The sequence below is a fragment of the Magallana gigas genome, chromosome 6, assembly GCF_963853765.1.
Source record: "Magallana gigas chromosome 6, xbMagGiga1.1, whole genome shotgun sequence".
Taxonomy (NCBI): Eukaryota; Metazoa; Mollusca; class Bivalvia; order Ostreida; family Ostreidae; genus Magallana; species Magallana gigas.
In genome coordinates this window covers 45,782,471-45,803,008 of record NC_088858.1, presented here as the reverse complement: position 1 = coordinate 45,803,008, position 20,538 = coordinate 45,782,471, and the positions used below count along the sequence as shown (strand labels likewise).

General features: G+C 33.5%; 3 protein-coding genes across 16 annotated transcripts in view; all 3 read left to right on the top strand.

Annotated features, from left to right (window-relative positions):
- Positions 1-1,674, top strand: part of LOC105334573 (CREB-regulated transcription coactivator 1) — a 21,823-nt gene extending 20,149 nt beyond the window's left edge. For all 8 annotated transcript variants that reach the window (XM_034468839.2, XM_034468842.2, XM_034468841.2 and 5 more), the window contains one exon: positions 1-1,674. This exon is cut by the window's left edge. The gene's annotated coding sequence lies outside the window, so the exon portion shown is untranslated.
- Positions 1,675-6,578: 4,904 nt separating this feature from the next.
- On the top strand, positions 6,579-12,392 carry LOC105335665 (alpha-methylacyl-CoA racemase). 2 transcript variants are annotated; one of them, XM_011439669.4, is made up of 7 exons: positions 6,579-6,711; positions 8,925-9,032; positions 9,374-9,509; positions 9,741-9,884; positions 10,364-10,546; positions 10,690-10,854; positions 11,205-12,392. In XM_011439669.4, the coding sequence occupies exons 2-7, from the start codon at positions 8,925-8,927 to the stop codon at positions 11,606-11,608; spliced, it is 1,140 nt and encodes a 379-aa protein (XP_011437971.3). In that variant the 5' UTR covers positions 6,579-6,711; the 3' UTR covers positions 11,609-12,392. The 2 variants fall into 2 exon arrangements, with proteins under 2 accessions (XP_011437971.3, XP_011437970.3); XM_011439668.4 differs by lacking the exon at positions 6,579-6,711 and adding an exon at positions 6,869-6,919.
- A 3,222-nt stretch (positions 12,393-15,614) lies between these two features.
- The window catches only part of LOC105335663 (lysosomal-trafficking regulator), a 46,784-nt gene continuing 41,860 nt past the window's right edge, over positions 15,615-20,538 (top strand). For 4 of the 6 annotated variants that reach the window (XM_066086836.1, XM_066086838.1, XM_066086837.1 and 1 more), the window contains exons 1-2: positions 15,615-15,719; positions 19,832-20,065. In XM_066086836.1, coding sequence (XP_065942908.1) covers positions 19,874-20,065 — 192 coding nt within the window. In that variant the 5' untranslated portion in view covers positions 15,615-15,719; positions 19,832-19,873. Of the gene's footprint in view, positions 15,720-15,783; positions 15,914-16,128; positions 16,170-19,831; positions 20,066-20,538 lie in introns of those variants that run through there. The other 2 variants (XM_066086835.1, XM_066086834.1) reach the window with 2 other exon arrangements.

Below are 20,538 nucleotides of genomic sequence, written 5' to 3'. Positions count from 1 at the left end.
CGTTTTTGTTCTGCTTTATGTCATGAATGTGATAGATGTCTGTGATTTTATAAAAGTTATTGGTGTCTTCAAGAAAGCCAAGTGCGTATATTAAGTTCAAAATGTCATGGTGGATATATTTTGGTCATTTTTATTCAATATTTTACAGTCAATTTTTTTTTCTTACAAGATCATTTTTTAAAACAGGGTTTTGATGGGACAAATCACACAGCGGAGACATTATCTTTTGATTTATTGAAGGCCAGCATTCAGTATTTAATTTTCCTGAAAGCCTTTTATGTATGTTTGTACTTAATATCATGACATTGATTCCTTCCATATTGTAGCCATACTGAATATGCCCCCTATGTATTTGTACATAAGGGATGGGTTTAATCATCAACAGTGTCAAAAACTAGATTCTTTCTTCATTAAAAGAGCTATTTTACGAGATCAGGTGACTCAGATCTTAATGTACTTGTTTGTTGCATTGCGTCAAGCGATTCAATACCCCGGTTATTCAGCATGCTTGCTTTGTTTGTATGTACAGATGATATGCAATGGTATTCCCCATAGATTATGACCACTTGTAGTGTATTGTAACTGAGACTCTAGATCAACATATCTCTATGAAACCACATAAATATGAAACATTGAACTGTGTAGATGGAAGCAGATTGTCCATTACTTGTTACAAAAGTATTAGTAGAGAATCAAATTGTATGTGTGCATGTGTGATGGCCAGTCTGTGGTTTCTCTGAGTGCTTTTAATGTTGTTTACTAGTTTTTATCTGGATTATTTGTATGAAATGTTGATTTGTTTAGAGTTTATATTTGCTGTTGATGTAGGCAATTCAATCTTTTTATTAAAAGTCACTCCAATTGGTGCAGTAATGTTAGTTTATGCATGAAGATTAGTTTACTTGTGTTTCTGTGTGTAGTAATGTATGTGTGGGTGACCCTCTCTGGACAAGGGGAACAACTTGACTCTATTGCTATTTCATAAAGGTCTTAGAAATGAGCATCATGATACTTCCCATTTAAAAACAATATTTTAGATGTTCTGTAATTTGCTCTTTAAAAAGCTGTAATTTCTATATTAGGTTTCGATACACTGGGATAAATATTTGATGACAGAATTTTATATGAGACAGATAACATATTTGACTGATAACTGTGCTAAAAGGTGTTTTCATTGCCTAGAGAGGGTCACTGTAGTTAGAAACATCTTCCTATTTTTGTTGTAAATGGATTATGAAAAGAGGAACCTGGAATAAATGCAGCCTAATTTTTATCTGATGAACTATACCCTCTTTCTGTTGCATGTATTTGTTTATTGTGGAGATATTTATATGAACAATTAAACTTTTTTATATGATACTTTTTTTGGTAAGAGAAAAAGGGAGAGAGAAATGTAAAGAATAAATATAAATATATATATTTGCATCTATATACTTGTATAAAGTTTTAAAAAAGAAATGTCTTTTTTCATAAATTGTATCATTTTATTGATATTGCTCATTGATGACATGTGATGGCTGTGTTCTATATATAAGCATATATATAAAGTATGTAAACAAGGCGATTTTTAGCAATGTCACCTGACACATAGTCATCATCTTCATCTTCTTTTGTTACGTGAGACTTGTTGTCCAGTAATACCAGATCTACTGGAATAAATATATGTATACCTGACTGGCTCGACATTATTCTTTTCATATACGACTCAGGGGGTGTTGGGTGTTTTTTTTTACAACAAAATCCAATTCATTTGGGTTTCCCCCAATTATGTTTACCAGGGCATTTTTTCAAACTTGAGGCTCTATCGTGAAACATTTCTTTGTATAGAAGTTTGACATCACATGTCCAGACCATATTTTCTTTCCGTTGGCCCAATCTGGCTCAGACTTTTTTGGGTAAAGGCAGTGCAATGTCCATGAACCAAAGGTTTGTTATTTGTTTTATAACAGACCTATTATCTATATGTTAAATTCTTATCTAGAATATCTATTCTCTCCATTTGGCCCAGTCTGGCTAATATTTCGCCTACAATATGCTTTTGGTTAAAGTGTTGCAATGTACAATGCCTGACAAATCCCCCGCACCCAAAATGTTGAAATGGCTTAGGGACATGTAAAAAGAAATGTATAATATAAAGCATCATTCTCTTACAAATTAACAATATACATTTATAATTTGTAAATATCTCGATTTAATTTGTTTTATTAGTTTATTTTCTAAACGTAAACATCATGATCTCTTATCTGTGCCAGCGCTATTTTTGTGCGACATTGTGTGTACAGAACATGAACATTACGTATTTTTTATCGTCATCCAGAGCGTATTTAATATTCTTTTCAAAAAAATCTTATAAATTAAATGATTTACTTAAAACCAAAGTTATTAAAAATAAAATGGCGGATAAGATTCGAACACCCTCTCATCCGATAAGGATAGTCTAGCCTCCATCAAACTCATTGAGCTACGGTGATACAATACAAATATGGTGAATAATTTTGATTGTTTGACAATTATTAACTATTTAATAAAAGTGCAATGTCTTTGGTGAAAACCACGAACTTTGACCCATTATGGATCTAAACTCCATTTTATTAAATCAATAATAAAAATGAATAAAAACTTATTCTTTAAATAAAAATACTTTAAGGATGGAGTCAAGACCAATTCATACCTAAAATTTGCATTTTAGAACAGTAAATGATCAAGAATATTGCATAAAACACTGTGCAGCTGGATTTGGAAACCCAGATCTGTTGTGGTTACAGAATGAAAGCGTATGTTTGACTCACACCATGTCATTTATACTATAAACAATGCTAACAAGCCATAAATTAATACTTTAACTGAAACTAAAAATTGTTCTTCTTTATTGCTCCGGGTGGGGGATATACAGCGCCTTGTGCGCCCCTGTCCTTTTTATGTCAAAGATGAAGGTCATATGGGACCTTTGTAAACAAAATTCCTTGTCTGAACTACATGTTCATTCCCATGAGACCTTGTAGCTCATACATGACGAAGAATGTTTATGGGTATCAGATTTGCAATGAACTTGAGCCAAATTTCTTGGTCAAATGTGAAGGTCATAGCAATCTAGTTTTGGATATTTCTCTCCTTTTTGGCCAAATTTTGGTCAGACTTCCTAAAGACAGCAGCTAGGTAAGAGGTGTGCAGTATCCTTGAACTAAGTTACAAGGTCAAGGTCATAGTAGATCTATGAAAAATCTTGTCCGGACCCTCTATTTCCAATTCACCCTATCTATCTTTTACTGCCTGTACCCCATGGAATGCTTGTTGGAGAAAGTATGATCTAAAACTAATTTAAGCCAGAGGTAATCTAAACAAGGCCTATTAAAGTGTTTTTAAGCTGACCTGAGCCAAAGGTCCAGTGAACTTTGTTCGTTTTCTGTCATTGTAATTGTTGCTGATGGCATTGTCGACCTTAACATTTCAGATTTAATCTTCTTTTCCAGAACTTTCGAGTCAATTTTAACCAGACTTGGCAAAGAATCATTGGGTGAAGGGTATTTAAGTTTGTTGAATGATTTAAAATTTGCTAGTATTTTTAAAAAATCTTCTAAAAACTAACTGCATGGCCAGAAAAATTTGTGTGTGTGGTAACTCCCTTAGCTTTAGGTTTGTTCAAATCATGATTAACGGAGAATTAATGGGGGGAATTTTTACATCTTAAAAAAAAAACATCCAATCAGAACGACTGAAACTTGTATGGAACCTTTTTCGGGTAGGGTAGATAGATTCAAGTTAATTCAAATTATAATCTCCGGGGATGGGTGGAGCTACTATGGAGGTTGAATTTTTGCATAGGAATCGAGAAACATCTTAAAATTTTCTTCTCGAACACTATTTGACAAGAAAGGCTGAAACATGTGTTAAAGCATCCCCAGGTGGTACGCCAAATTCACAAAAATGAGCTAATCATAGTTTCACAGTCGACAAACTAGGTTTAACGGTTGTAAACTATAGTTTACGGATAGAAAACTATAGATAACAGTGATAGTCTATATTTTACATCTATAAACCATAGTTAACGCGATCATCTATGTTTCAGAAATATTTCATTAACACTAAAAACAAACATTTGCAAAACATAGTTTATCTGAAAAATATAGTTTTACGAGCAAGTTGATGAAACAGGACTATCAACAGTCTCGCTTGAAGTCATCTTTTCTAAGTTCTAAGGTCGATACAACGACCTTGTCAGCAAATACAATCTTCCACTGGGTCGCATGCTGACTGACGTTTTTCACACTAATTGTTAGACCATAATTAATCACCCAATTGTCTACGGACTTTTCCGATTTTTTCCCCGATTACGACAAAGAGCACATGGCGGGTGTGACCGGTCAGCAGTGGATACTCACTACCTCCTCCTAGGCACCTGATCCTACCTCTATCTATTTGGAGGTCCGTGTTGCTCTGCTTTGAATTTGTATTTCGTTTTATGGATTTTTTAGATGGTTCACGGTTTGTTATTGTCATTTTTTCATTCATTAACTTTAATTAACAGCCGTTAAATATAGTTTTACAGATGAAAAATATAGTTAACTAATCGTTAACTATAGTTTGGGGTTCGTAAACTATAGTTAACAGTCGATAAAGGTAATTTATCAAACGTGAAACTACAATGTATATATGTTTAGCTCATTTTGTGAATTTGGCGTGCCATAGATATGGTACTCATCAGGTTACCATCAAGGCGTGTGGGCTTCTTGTTTTTTCTAAGGTTCGGCTACCATCTTTTGTCAGAATCTCATAAGGAGAATGCATTTGTTGTTTAGGACTTAGATGCGGACTTTTTATTTTTTTTATAAAACAGACGATTCTTTCAATGATTATTAGACAAAGACAATGGGAAATGCAAATGTTCTGAAATCAAATCAATCATATTGTATCTCAGGTAAAATCATGTCCATTTTTCCTTTGCCCACTTCTTTAGAGAGGAAAGCAGAATGCATTAAGATTTTGATATGTAAAATCCGTGTTTCCCTTAGGACGTAATGACGTGTGGTATGTCAATCATGCATAGGGGCATGAAAGTAGAAAGTGACCTTCCTTCTGTCCTTTCCGATATATTTTAAAATTTTATCAAATAAGATATAAAAAAGTGGTCATTTTGTATATTTCATTTGATAAAATGATCGGAAAGGACACTTCTATTATATAAATATAATCGAAGAGATTTGAGAGAGAGAGAGAGAGAGAGAGAGAGAGAGAGAGAGAGAGAGAGAGAGAGAGAGAGAGAGACAGACAGAGAGAGAGAGAGAGAGAGAGAGACAGAGACAGACAGAGAGAGAGAGAGAGGGGGGGGGTGGATATTTGAAGAGAGATTCTGAATGAGAGAGAGAGAGACGTCTCGTAAAACGTATTCATTATTGTTATTAAAGAAGGACGACCATTGCAGATTCTATTGCTCACGCATGCATGTTATGTATTTCTTCTGCAATCCTCGCTACTTTCATGAACCAACAAATAAAGTAAATATGTAATTGTAAACAATGTTCATTTATTTTCCCGGGGGGGGGGGGTGTTGAAGATATTACGATCATGCAAATGATTGAAAACAATACGTATACATTGTAATATAATATAATATGAATTTCGTTTTGTTTTGACAAAACCTCGTGATATGTTTCCTATTAAAGTCTATCCTAGGTTATTGTTTCTGTCACTTTATGACTGCATAAGAATACAAATACCTGTCAAAGGAGTAAAATTAAATTGAAATCGATTCAAAAGAGAAAATCCAAGATTTCTTCATTGACATTTCTTTATTTTTATCCAGAGAAATGAACATGAACGAAATCAAATTTCTTACGGAGATTTATAATGGGAAATGTTTCATTTTTTTCTCAATTCGGAAATTCTTCTACATTTTTTAACTGAATCATCCGTTATTTTCATGTCGTTTGCAATGCAAAATCCCCGAAGACTTTCTATTCTGGTCGTGCATTGAAACTGGAAAGCGGTGGAGGGGGCGTTTCAAAACAGAAAAACTTGATTTTTTTTTTCATATCCCCCTTATTGAATGTAGCTTAGGCCCAACCTGTTCCAAGTTTCTGCTTCCACCACTTTTCACTTCGTTTCGATAATCATAAATACCTTTGGACCCAAGCTACATTCATTCATTAGGATGAAAAAGGTCCAGTTATAGTATTGTTTCTCTAAGTCAAAAGTGGCGGCGAATTTGATTCAAGAATGTTCGTTTCTAAATGATGATTCTTTTAAAAGATTTCCTCTCTGATTTTATATATTCAGATATTTTTTTTGGCACGTCAAAGTTTTTTAAGGTAAGTCTGTGCCTCATCCCCCATTTTGCAATTGGGATAAGGAAGAATATATTTTAATTTAAAGTGTGGTGTGTGAGGGGTGGGGGTAGGGCAACCAAAAAAACACACGAAAATAAACGAAAGATATATGATTATACAATCTAGAAAGATTATTTCATTCGGGAGGGGGCTAACTCCAAAATCACGAAGCAACTGAAAATTTTTATAAATTAATGGCATTGGGGAAATTAATTTATGAAATTATGAAAGGGTGTGTCTTTTCCGGAGAGTTTTCATGCGAGGTCTGAGTTTAATCTACCAACAATATGGGTCAAAGTTCAACGTTATATATTTCGAGTGCAAAATGATAATTTAAAGGATAAAGGTGTTGCAGTTATATTAACGATAATTAGTTATTTATTTCAAAGTAAGTATCAATAATTGCGTGATTTTAACTTCAGATTAATTTTCTATTTCTTAGTTTTATATGCTCAACATGCTCAACGCACAGGCGTCAGCGGGCAGGTTGGTGGAAATCGAAAGTAGAAGAGACGTATGATCAGAGACGTAAATAACATGTTATTTATGTCTCTGGTATGATGAAGCTATTGATCGCATGGGACTTGCTAGTGCAAGTAAATTGCATTGGGACTTCTAGCATCTTTTATTACATTAGTAATAAATACAGTTTTTTTGCATAAGTGATATACAGCAGATGACATCACAAAACTCGTATCGACCTCCGGGGCTGATACAGATACAGATCCGTATCACACCTAGAAATATAAAATACATGTGCAGTGATGTACATGGTTACTGTCTTGTAATATAAGCTATATTTGGGCGAGGGTAAGAAAACGTTACAGAGGGCAAGCTTGCTGAGCCCTCTTCCGTTTTCGACCCAAACCCATATATTGCTAATCTTGCAAGACAGTCATCATGTATTTTATTTATCCTGCAACAAAATATCACATTTTGCGCATCAAACGAGCTTTATTTGACATATTTTGCTGCGTATCTGTTATCTGTTGTACCTGATATACATGTAGTTGAAACCATGATGCCATAGCGTAAACGATGCATGTAAGAAAGATGACGTCACAATGCATTTGAAGGTCGGTTAAATGCAAGAGGCTATATTATTAGGGCATTGACCGAACATAGCTTTGGTTTATTAGGTTACGTTTATTCGGTCTATGCAAGGGGTAGTTGCAGGATAAAGAATAATCTTACCGTGACCAGGCTACACTCGATCAGATCGAACCAGGTCCATAGGACATCTGTCATTTTACTGATAAAACAGCTATCTATATCACACCCCTTGCGGAACTCCTCATTTGTACGCTTCAGCATCTGTGCTTGTGTACAGACATTAAAATAAAACATTTGTGACAGTTGACATTTTTAAGTGTAGTTGAAAACCTCGAAGGCTGGCAAATGTTTTGGAGATTAAAGTTAACTTTTTAAACCTGAGGAAATTCCGGTTTTGTAGCTACATGTTTGTTAAAACAATAAGATCTCATATTATTATTATTTATTACATTTACAGACCTTTTAGAATATATTTAAAATCAAGTTCAAGTTGATGGTTTTTTACTAAGTATCTAATAAATGTAATTATAATAGATACCCTTTTTCCATATCACAGCCTGTATTAGCCATCGACCAATATCATCCCTGGCCCTCGGGCTGATATTGGAGTTTCGGGCTGATACTGGCTTTGATATGGAAAAGGGTATGTATTATTTTCTACATCTAAAGACACAGCACTCAGCGTCATGTGTCCAAAGAGGGATAATACCGCAATGTCAACTGTTACGTTATTGGCATGAATATGGCCAATCAGCCGCATATTATTACTTATTAGGTTAGTTACTGACTCACTACGGAAATATATTGGGTTGATCAATCTCATAGATGGCGAGGCGAAGCCGAGCCGTCTATGAGATTGATCAACCCAATATATTTCCGTAGTGAGTCAGTAACTAACCTAATAAGTGTTTTGTTTTCCCGAGGACTATCAAGCGACATATTTATTCACAAATAGCGATGATCTACGTAAAGCCATGTATACTGGTATACAAGATGCCTAACATCTCGTCCAATTTAACTCATTTAAACTCTTCTAAATATTCAATCTCACCTTTCAAATATTCTTTAAAAATCCTTGCTTCATCCATGTTTTCTTACAATGTTTTGTTGCTATTCAATTTTAAATGTTTTCTCCCTTTCCTCTGCAGAGATTTGAGCAAATTTCGACGCTGCCATTTTGTTCTGCTCCAGACAAAACAATATGACGTCACTATTCTAAGGGCAACTACTCTAATTTTAAAGAATTTCAAAGGGCAACTACTCCAAATACTTTAAGAACTTACGGCATGCGGTTTATGTATTAAATACTATGAAATGTCGAAATGAGTAAGCGAAGCGTCGACCAATGACGGCCATATTGCCTAATATTATTTCTCACAGAACAAATATAGAGATATATGAGGCAATCACGTGCTACGTTTAAACCAATGAAAATGTGACATTTCAGTCCAAGGGAAAACAAATTCTGATATTAGTTTGGTAGTGAATAACATGGAAATGATGGTGTTTGAATTCTGGAATATCTACTGTATTTTATGTTCATCGTAGATGGCATTGCGAGGCGTGAAGGTGATTGAATTTGCTGGACTAGCTCCTGTGCCTTTCTGTGGAATGATTTTATCTGATTTTGGTGCCAAAGTGATCAGAATTGATAGGGTATATTTTGAATTTCATATCAATTGAATTTTGATGATCTTCTCTTGTTTTGCTCAAATAATAATAATGGATTCATTGTATTTTTCTGAAGACAATTATATGTATATTTGTCATCCGATTTGCAAGTTGAGGATGCAACTGTTTCTTTGAAATAAGATTATCATATATGATTTATATTATTTATTAGGAATTGTTAAACCACATCATAGGTTCAGATTTTCAATGTTAAGTTGGAAACCTGTTTTTTTTTTTAAATGATGAAAGAATGACCTTTATCAATCAAGTAAAAGATAAAATAATTACATTTATTACAATTATTATTTTATGCCGTTTGTTTATAGCCTCATGCATTTGACCTGGACAGGCAGGGAAGAGGGAAGCGCTCAATAGCAATTGATATGAAGAAGAAGGAGGGTCTCAGCATTGTTAAACAGCTGTGTGCTGATGCTGATGTCCTTATTGAACCTTTCAGAGCTGGTATGTTCACCCAGAATTTTTTGATAAGTTGTTTTTTTTTTTTTTACAGTTTTACTTGTTTAGGCTTTCTTGTAGATGCATCAGTTTTTTTATGCTGAATATATCACATGTGAAATAATACAAAACTATCTCCAGTCTTTACATGAAAATTGATGCATTTTAATTTTATGTAGTAATCTTACTCACAGTAATAGTATTGTTTTTTATGCTTTAACTGAAAATCTTTTCCAGGGGTTATGGAGAAGCTTGGTTTAGGACCTAAAACTCTTCTGAGTGAAAATCCTAGACTAGTTTATGCCAGGCTGACTGGATATGGACAAAATGGACCGATGTCTACCAGGGCAGGCCATGATATCAATTACATAGCCACATCAGGTTGGGTTCCCATTCAGTGGTTACCAGTATATGTATTGCATTGTTAGTTGGGTAACTGAAACTTAGACTGCTAGGAATCTACTTCATTTATGTTATGTTATAAATATTGAAATTGTCATTAATTTGTTACTTCATATTGATAACATGTAAAATAGTAGACCTATTGATGTAATTGGCTGGGTTCTGATTCCTTGTCCATTTACATTTTACATAATAATGATACACGAAAATTAAATAGAGTGAAATGGTTACAATGATATTAACTGTAAATCAATATTTATTCCTGACAACTCTATTTGGTGATTTAATGGACAAAAACTGGTGTGTCACGACGAATTTTTTGCAATCAAGACTTATCTATACCAGTGTTGTTATTACACTCAGTGACACGTGGCAAGGACTAGTTGGTTCACAGGAAAAAATGAATGAAGAGACTCTAGCAAACCTCATGAAAATATGATTTCTTCTGTCTGTTTTAGGGGTACTCTCCTATCTGGGTAGGAAGGGAGAGAAGCCACATGCTCCTGTTAACCTGCTAGCAGACTTTGCTGGAGGAGGCATGACCTGTGCTTTAGGAATTGTAATGGCCTTGTACGAGAGGTCTCAATCTGGTCAAGGTCAAGTTATTGATTCCAGCATGGTAGAGGGGTCTGCTTATGTAGGTAAGTTAATATTTAAAGCAGGCTGTCTACAGAAGGACGAGAAGGTAGACTGTTTTTAGTATGTGCCAATGTGTGCCATAAACAAAGCTGATTGATGAAGTCTAAAACACCCAAATATCTGTTACTTTGTTTTTCTTTTGCAGCAAATTGGTTGTGGAAGTCACATAAATTGGATATTTGGGGAAAACCTCGAGGAGAAAATGTACTAGATGGAGGTGCTCCATTTTATGATACATACGAAACAGCGGACAAAAAGTATATGGCTGTTGGCTCACTAGAACCTCAGTTTTATGTCAAATTGATACAAGGTAAAACAGATATATCTAAAATTAGAGAGGAAAAAAATATCTTGAAAAGATTTATTTTTCATTTATATTTCTTAAGTACATGTATCGGTGTTTACTGTTGTAATCAAATAATTAATTGACTGTGAGTTTCTGACAATGAATATTGGTCTATAAATGATTATTACTGTATATTAATATCAAAATCATTATAAGTGACTTTTACAAAATTGATTATTGATTATTGATATGGCATTGTATTATGCATTACTGAAGATGATTTAAAATCATACTACAATGTATTGGTACATGTAAAAAAAGTAGTATTTTAATAAATTTATTAAAATTAAGTTTATATAACCTTGTTGTTTCAGGACTTGGACTCAATCTTGATGAATATCCTCAGAATATGACAGACTCTAACAAACTCAAGCAGAAGTTTACTGAAGTGTTCGCCTCTAAAACTCGGGATGAGTGGACTGAAATATTCCAGGACACGGATGCCTGCTGTACCCCAGTCTTAGAACCAGGGGAAGCTCCCCTTCACCCCCATAATGTGACAAATAAATCATTTCTTCAGAGTACAGATGGAGGATTTGAACCGGGACCTGCACCCAGATTGTCTCGCACGCCCGGCGTGGACAGAGTTTTGGAAGCACCGAGACTTGGGCAGCACACCGTGGAAATTCTTAAAGAATTAGGTTTCTCAGGGGAGACAATACAGAAACACATTGATTCTGAAGTTGTCCTTCAAAGACAGAATACAGCTAAATTATAAAGTGCCAAAAATCCCGATTATTCTTGAGGTCGTGATTTTTAACAAAAGAGAATTTCCAACATTAGCTCATGATAGATGTTAACTAATGATTGCAGCTTCCATCTGTATATGTTTGATTCTGTTTGTATGGGGCATTTCTGCATCTCTATTCAAGATTTGTCAATAAACCGGGTAATCCTTATTAGTTACTGGTACTTCTTTAAAAAAAACAACAACCTATATTTAGTGTTATAATCATATACTGTACTATAAGTAATCCATTGATTGTCTTTGAATCATATGCGCCGTGTTTTTATATATGTGACAATTTTTTAATACAGACATTTCATATCAATTTTGTGATGTTGTCCTTCAAAGATAGAACACTGCTTTGTTAAAAAAGGCCAGCAATTCGAATTTATTCTATAGATTATGATTATTAATACACAATTCTGTTATGATTTTATATGATTACAACTTCCATTTCTTATGTTGATTCTGTGTTAGAAATTTATGAAAATATCTACATTGTATTCATTTGTTGTCAATAATCACTAAATATCATAATGTATGATAATAAAACATTATAAATGTATAGTGAGAAAAAATTACATTTACTGTGATAACATACTACATGTACAATACATTGACGATCATCTTTAATTATATTATTTTTGTCTTCTGATATTGCCAATTAATTTGCCATGTATCATTACAAATCATTACTACATTAAAGGTACTTGCATATCAATTGAGGATACCAACTCAAGTTGACTTGTTGATTAAATAAACACCTGTGATTATATTACAGCCTTATTGTGATTTATCTACACTTCAGTTTTGATTTATATAGACCAAAGACTGGAGGTATACGTTGCTCTATGTCTATATAGTGGAACATACAGGTAGTGATTTACATGTGATTTGAAGTCCACTGCATTTCATGTAACTTTTGGCAGATTCGATGAAAGAAGGGGCAGATAAACCAGTGCATGAACATGTGCATAACATGAATTTCACTTGAAAAAGCATTCACTTGAATTTGTTTAAGTTTAATATGAACATCACTTTACATTAATTTCATTTTAAATTTTCTCAGTAAAATTTCATATGACTTAATGTTTGAAATTTAAAATTCACTCTAGATAGATATAGATACTTTTATTTCCAAATTCTGGGCCCTTTTGGCATACAAAGGTAATAAAAATAATAGAATGATAAACTTTATGTAAAATGTTATGTAAATTAAATCATGTGAGTGACTAAAAAAAATCAAAGTAATTTTTTTAAATCTCAATATTTTTTTTTGAAAAGGGGGAGGGGGGTCAGATTGAATATTCCGGATAAGTTTAAGATGTTGTTTGGTTTTGCATGTTACCACTTTGTTGTCATAAAAGTCGAACAGATGAGGGTCTCACTAAAAAGCGCCCGGGAGCGCCCGAGAGCGCCCGGGATAATAAAATAGCGCCCGGGAGCGCCCGAGGAGCAAAAATAGGCGCCCGGGAGATTATTTATGTTAGTTTAATAGAAATATGTTAAGAAATTACTAATATTTCACATTTGCTTACATTATGTAACCGAGTGAGCGAAAGAAGAACGATAATTCCAGTATAAAAATATACACGGATATAGTCTGTCCCAAGATATTTATGCAGCACATTTGGACGATTTTTAATAAAAATACACTTACCTGTGAAAGAAGTGCAATTGAAATAGTTGAAAGGGATATTTTCCAAGATAATTATATTGACACATTATCATCTTTCACTCGGAAAAATTCACAGGAACGAAAACAGATTCCTTACGGAGATTTATATTGGGGAATGTTTACATCTTTTCTCCATTCGGAATACACTCGGAATACATCGCGCAATATTTCAACGTTATCATCCGGGCTTGCTGCAATACAAAATCTCCGTAGACATCACATTTTTTAGCATTGTATTGAAACCTGATAAGCTATGAGGGGCGTTTTGACTGAGAAATCTTGGAAATTTTTCATACTTTTGAATGAACATCGTTTGAATCCTGTGGTATTTATAAATATCAAGCAATTAAGCCAAATGTGAATCCAAAATATCTTGGGACAGAGTATAGCAGAAATACCCCAATGTCTCATGGAAATTTTACATGAATAAAAAACGTTACAAACAATTTTAATCGAGGGATGAGGTTGTTTTCCGGTATCTGTTTACATTTTTTAAAACAAGATTTTAATTTAGATACCGTTGCCCAGCTCTTGCCACGTGCAGGCCGCCTCGTTAAGAGCCATAATTTTGAATAAAAAATAGTAAAAAATATTAAAGCCAAAGATTGCGTTGAATTAATAAAATATTTTCTAAATACCAGTTAAAAAAATATAATTTTACAAAAATTAAAATAAAACCAAATAATTTTAAAGAAATAAAGATGATTTAAAAATTAGGACTAAAAAATAGAGAATAAAACGTTGATCTATGAAAAATTAGGAAAAAATAAGGCTTGCTATTATATGAATTGAAAAAAAATCGTTATATTTTATATAATTAACTTAATCATTGAAAAAAATATTTAAAAACACTTAATTTGAAAAAAAATGTTTATTAGACATACTATGTACAAACTTCATTGAATTTGTAGTAAGTTGCGTTATTTTAATGTGAATACATTTATTTACAAACATTTCATTATATACAATAAATGGAGTTTGTAATAAGTTGCGTTATTTAAACAATAAAATGCTTTCTTTGGTGATTCATTCGGGATATGAAGGTAGTGACATTGCAGAAAAAATACATAACCCGCGTTAGCGGGTTATGTAAATTTTTTCTGCAATTATCACTACCTTCATAACCCGAATGAATCATCAAAGAAAGCATTTTATTGTTTATATTAACATTTTCTTTAAGCTAATTGATAAATTGATTAGGAAAAGTAAGTAAAATTCACTAAATTACTGTTAATGTACGTAAGTAAGTTAGCTAAAAGAAACAGGCAAATCGTCTCCTGTCAGACTTTGAGTCTGACATCGTCATGGTTATTTCGTGCAGTCCGTGATTTTTCCTAGGTCGCTATAGGTTTGGACCAATCGATAAACAGGACGTGTCGATATCTGTCCTGTCATTTTCTTGTCAGTTTCAGCCGCAGTAGATTTCGACCAATCGATAAATTGGGCGTGTAGATTTCAGTCTGGCTGTTTCTATAGAGCTATGAATTAACTATAAGTTTCCGTAAGAAATAGAGTGAATCATACTTGGTAGATGTAAATATTTTAATATAAATATCTACAACAAGGGAATTTGAAATTTTAAACATCTCAAATTCTTGCAGGTTCAAACTCTCGCATTGAGGATGATACCAAACGTTGCAAATGTCGCAACAAATGCAAGCTTTCTGGCAATATTTATTTTTCCTGCATATTCCGCACGGACAAAATAAAGTGGCTTTTGAAGAAGCCTTAATTTTACGTCTTTTTAGAGCAGGCATTCTGCTGTCAATAATTTGATAAAGTAATTGATCGTATGATTTGCAAATAGGAAATGATTTTGTGTTTGCAGACTTGATTATTTATGAAAAAATTTCGAGAATTAACAAACTGACAACACATCCTTGTACATAGACGATGGGGATAAATTTGACAATTTTATAACTAACAAGGTTGACAGGTAATTTTTGAAATATCGTGACATGCTATATGAGACGATGGAGAGGTGATGTTATATGACAGCTTTGTGTATTTCTTTATCCTGTACCCTGCTAGTCTGCACCACAGGTAACTAACGGACTCAGCTGGCCTGTGATACCGCTACCTGTCAGGTAAATAATTGGATTGACACGCGATTTTTCAATTTAGAGTTGTCTTTCTTGTTTGCTGCATTATTAAAATTCCCCGGATTTTTATTCTAGTGTATGCATAAATATTAACAATAAAATTTTTTAAGACCAATCTTAGAAGAATCTAGGATCCCGGGCGCCTATTTTTGCTTCTCGGGCGCTCCCGGGCGCTAAAATATAATCCCGGGCGCTCTCGGGCGCTTTTTAGTGCGACCGAACAGATGATGGTGTGACGATTGTATAAGTTGATTAACTTGATGGAAGTCAAAAGGGTTAAAAATCTTAATTCCCTTTACCAAGTTATGACAAAATTTGACCCGTAAGTTTTTAAAATTTATTTTTTATACTGTGTTAGCAATCTGAAAGTAGTTAAATTTCGAATTTCCTCGACTTTCAGTTCTCGTATAACGTTAAACTACTTGCAGTATGTCTGACTTTGCCGAAGGTTCCTTACATTAGTAACGTTATTTCAATTTGGGATGTATTTGATGACTATATATATAATGGGCTCAGGTAGGATTGAACATGAAATAGTTTGGGTTGTGTTTGTGGTTTAACCGTTAGATATAAAAAGAAATGTGAAAACTACATGATTGATTATTTAACCTGAAAACTGTAAAATACGCATGAAAACTGTAAAATACGCATGCTTTTGTATACCACAAGATGTTGAAATGCTACCCGTCTGAGAACAATTTTTGCCTGATACAGCTATTTTTTTTACGTAGTTTGTGATGTTTCATTGTGATGTGTCAAGAAATAGAACTTGGTAAGAAATGTCCAATTCCAGTAACCAGGCATGGGGGCAGCGTCTATTTATCTGCATAAATTGTATCTCACATATATGGTGTCTTTCTCAAAGGGTCTTAAAAAGACAAGAAAGACATATATGGTTTGAACTTTCTTAATCTTATTTTGATTCTGGCTGGATGGAGATAGCCTCAGCTAACCTGAAGACCCCAGACCCTCCTGCTCTGCCCCCCCCCCCCCCCCATTCCTTTATTTCTTCTTCTTCTTCCGGTAAGGGGTTGACCACATTGACTGAGTGATGATAACCCCGATCAGACTTTACCCAAACTTCAAATCAGTTCAGCAAGGGGATAGATTTGAGAGTCAGAGGAGTTCAAATTACCCGGGGGCCACAGCTAGTATTTCATATTTAGAGGAAGTGGTAAAATATTGGGGTAGAAACTAAACATCTTAACTCAGGTCACTAACTCATTGATAGCAATGTCAGATTGGAATCAAATTGGGCTCTTTTTGACAATACATGTATTTTAAATTAGCTATTTTTGCAGCAAGAATAAAGTGATGGAAAATATTTCATGTGATGATACAAACAAATACACTGCAAAACCCTGCCTTTGATAAAAGCTAGGTTTAGCATTCCATCATAATTATGCATATTCCTGAAGGAAAGTTTATTAATAGCTACATACTGCTAGGCATACATGTCATAGGGCTAATACATTACTTTAGGTCAGCAAAAGTATTGAGCTTAGTCTGTCTGATGTCAAATATCTACAGCTTAATGATAAACTAACGTGACATGGTAATGTATGACTCAAGAGGTCCTTGAAATTAAATTCATTTTCTATCGTGCATGCAAGCCTTGAATGCCATATAAATCATATTGCCATGATTGTATATGTGATTATCATCCTTACATTTGTTGTATATATACACTGACACTATCCAGATAAAATTTACAGAATGTAATGAACGAAACACACATAATTAGTATATAGGATTGACATTTAATTTTTGGACTCCACTCTCTTAATCATTAAGATGAGAAAACAAAATAGCTGCAGAACTTTGATTTTAAGGCAAGACCCCTGGACATGTATTGACAATAACAGCAGGTATATAAACATTACCACTGAGCCATTTTGCACATAGAAAAGTATGTATCTATGAGATATGTTACTGGATGGATTCAAGTTTGCCTCAAAGTACCCTAGAAAAAATATATATGATAAAAAAAGGTTGTGTGTCAACTACTCTACTGTCTGTTCTGCTGCAGTGACTTTTATTGTCAGATTAGGTAAGATGGTTTTGGTCCTCATTATCATACATTTTCACTTCCATGGCCTTAATATGTCATATTCCCAACCTTAAGTGCAGATATTAAGCATAAAATTTCTAGCTTACAATGAAAATTCAAATTGTCTTACTGGTACTTTAATTAGATGAAAGGAACACACAATGAGAACTTTGGCTAGACAAAAACTAAGGTGAAGACATACACCTAAATCATAGTAATGATACATGCATTAATTTAGTCTTGGAGACAGAAATCTCTGTAGTATGTATGCAGTGGCGTCAGAAGCAAATTGAAAGTGAGGGGGTAGACTAATCATCAGAAATCTTGAAATCTTCATTCTTTTACCGGTAAATTTACAAACAATGGGAGGGGGGGGGGTCCCTCCTCATCCTTAGATGTTCCTAATGGTTAGGCCTAACTTTGCAAAAAAAGGTGTAGGGGGGGATCTTCCTGAAGGTACATATATTAATAGCTACATGTACATTCTACTAGCTAGGAATACATTTACATGTATTCCTATGATATTACTGATATTATGCTATCAAAGTACTTAGTGTTTGTATGTTTATGTGTTTGATGTCAAATGTTTGTTGTCTCTATAGCTTGATTATTTTGGGTGGTATGGACAAGTGTTACTGAAGAGGTCCTTGAAATAAAATTATAATTTCCTCTTACACAAGCTTGAAGGCCTTGTCTAAATGTTTGTATTACCATGCAAATCATATTGCTAAATCTTATGTGATAATATTGCTTACACTTAGTTTATACATGTATAGATTCCTAATTACAAGTTTGTATTTATATAATTTTTACCAATTGTATGATAAAATATTGAATTACTGACATTATTCCATTAAGCATTGCCAGGGCATAGTGTGTTATATGCTCAACCTCTTGTGTGCTTCAGATGCTTTTGAAAGAATTTGACCCAGAAATTTAAAAATCTAAAAGAATTAACTCTAAACAAAATAAAATTTTGAAGATTTTACAGTGGTATGGGATACTTCCATATTGTTATGTACTTTCTATCGAACCCCCCCCCCCCCCAAAAAAAAATCAAGTATAATTTATAAATGTTTTAATTCTCGCCAATTATTGTTTAACTATGAATCGGTAAATTATTAGTTTGAATCCCGCAGGGGCTTTTATGATTTTACCAGTCCAAATAAAATTTAGACTTCTTTTTTTTGGTCAAATATTGTTGAATTAGAAAATTTTCAGCCGATGAATTCAAAGTAATACTATTTTGATTTTATAGGTAATGTATTTTTATCTACATTAATATTGACTTAAAGTGTGTTCTAACATATACTATTATGCTTATATATATGTCAGCCTCAATCTAATTAAAATTAGATGCTCTGAATCCTCAAAGCAGATTCAGAATGTCTAATTTAAATTAGATTGATGTCAGCCTATAATAAACATCTTCCAATTGGCAAATCAAACAAGGGTATCACTTACTTTGGCCAGGCAAAGTGAATACAAGTTGACAACATAAATCTAAATCATAGTAATGATACGTTCATTAATTTTGTCAGGGAGACAGGAATCTTTGTAGTTAATAAATTTCAACACTGAGTGCATTGAAGAGTACATCAATTATTATTCATATTATATATATTATGAAAGAATAAGTAAATTAAAGGAAGTAATAAAAAAAGAAGACATATTAACAATTATCTGAGGCTGCATGGTAAGCAGTTTCCTTGTGGGATATGATAGTTGAATTATTGGACCACCTAAATGTACCACTATACACACAAAAAACTTTAAATTAGTGAATATTTAGGATGGAATGCAGTCTAGTTTCCTTCTAGTCATTCATAAATGATATGAATCTATTCTGGCTACATTATTTTCAATGACAGGTCTATCAAATAAAATATATATTTTTCAAGAATTGACCTGGACTTGCCATTGCTAATGAAGTTATTATGAATATATACTAAGGTATTGGATGATTCATTGATAAACATCTTTAATGATGCAAAGGTATGCCAAAATTAATTTGAATTGAATCTTGATTGGTCAAGTTTCAGAAGAATTTCAATGCACTTTAATAAAAACAAATTTATATAAAAACTGTCAGCAATATTTTTAGGAATAGAATAAATGTTTTCTTGTGGTATTACAAGTTCATTTATACTGTAAAAGTGAATGCTAACACACACTCATTATGCTAGCTTTTGGATGAAGAGAAGAATGCAGCTATTGTGCATTATCCAGTCACAAGTTTGTCTCTAGTGCATATAGATAATTGTTTATTATTGTCTGCATCATACCTGCATGGTTCTGTTTTGATATAGAACAGAGTTAAACTGTATTAACTGACATTATGACAAGTAATTAAGCAATGGTCTAAGAGGAGGATGATTTTACAGGTCTGGGATCCGACAGTCTATAATGGAACATTGACTGGCAGCATGGAAGAAGCCCAGAGTCTGAGGGAAGAGGACAGGGATGCAGTAGGATGTGGGGAACCCAATACTGAGGGAGGATACTCAGTGACGGAGGGGGGACTGGGACTAGAGTCCAAGAGGAGCCTCAGTGTGCAGGATGCCTGGGCCATCTACCGCCAGATCCGATTCCAGGAACAGTCAGAAGAAAACCAAATTGTAAGTCTAATTTTATACATACAAATAAAATTAATTTCTTCAAAATGAAATTAATATTCATGTGTATTTCTGTGTAAAAACTAGTTATGTAATTTGCTTTGTGTGTTTGTCTCTCTCTCTATCTCTCTCTCTCTCTTGACTCTCTGGTGTCTTTAAAGTTTAAGAGAAGTGCATTTCCCGTAATACTTTTATTACTCTTTATGAAACTACCGCGGTAAGAAGCTTAATGAAGGGTTCATCTAAAAGTAATGTCACAGATACAATGACATTATGATAATTAGGTGTAGAGTTAACAAAAAGTCATGATAAAATATTGTAAACATGCAATTTTAAACTATCGGTAGATCTGAAAGTTTCAGTGAAGATATAAAAATGACATTCTAAGATATCAAACTATAAAAAAAATGAGACACATGGTATTTGTAACAAGATAGCAACATTTTGTTATGTAGTGCGTTCTTGATGTTATGTAT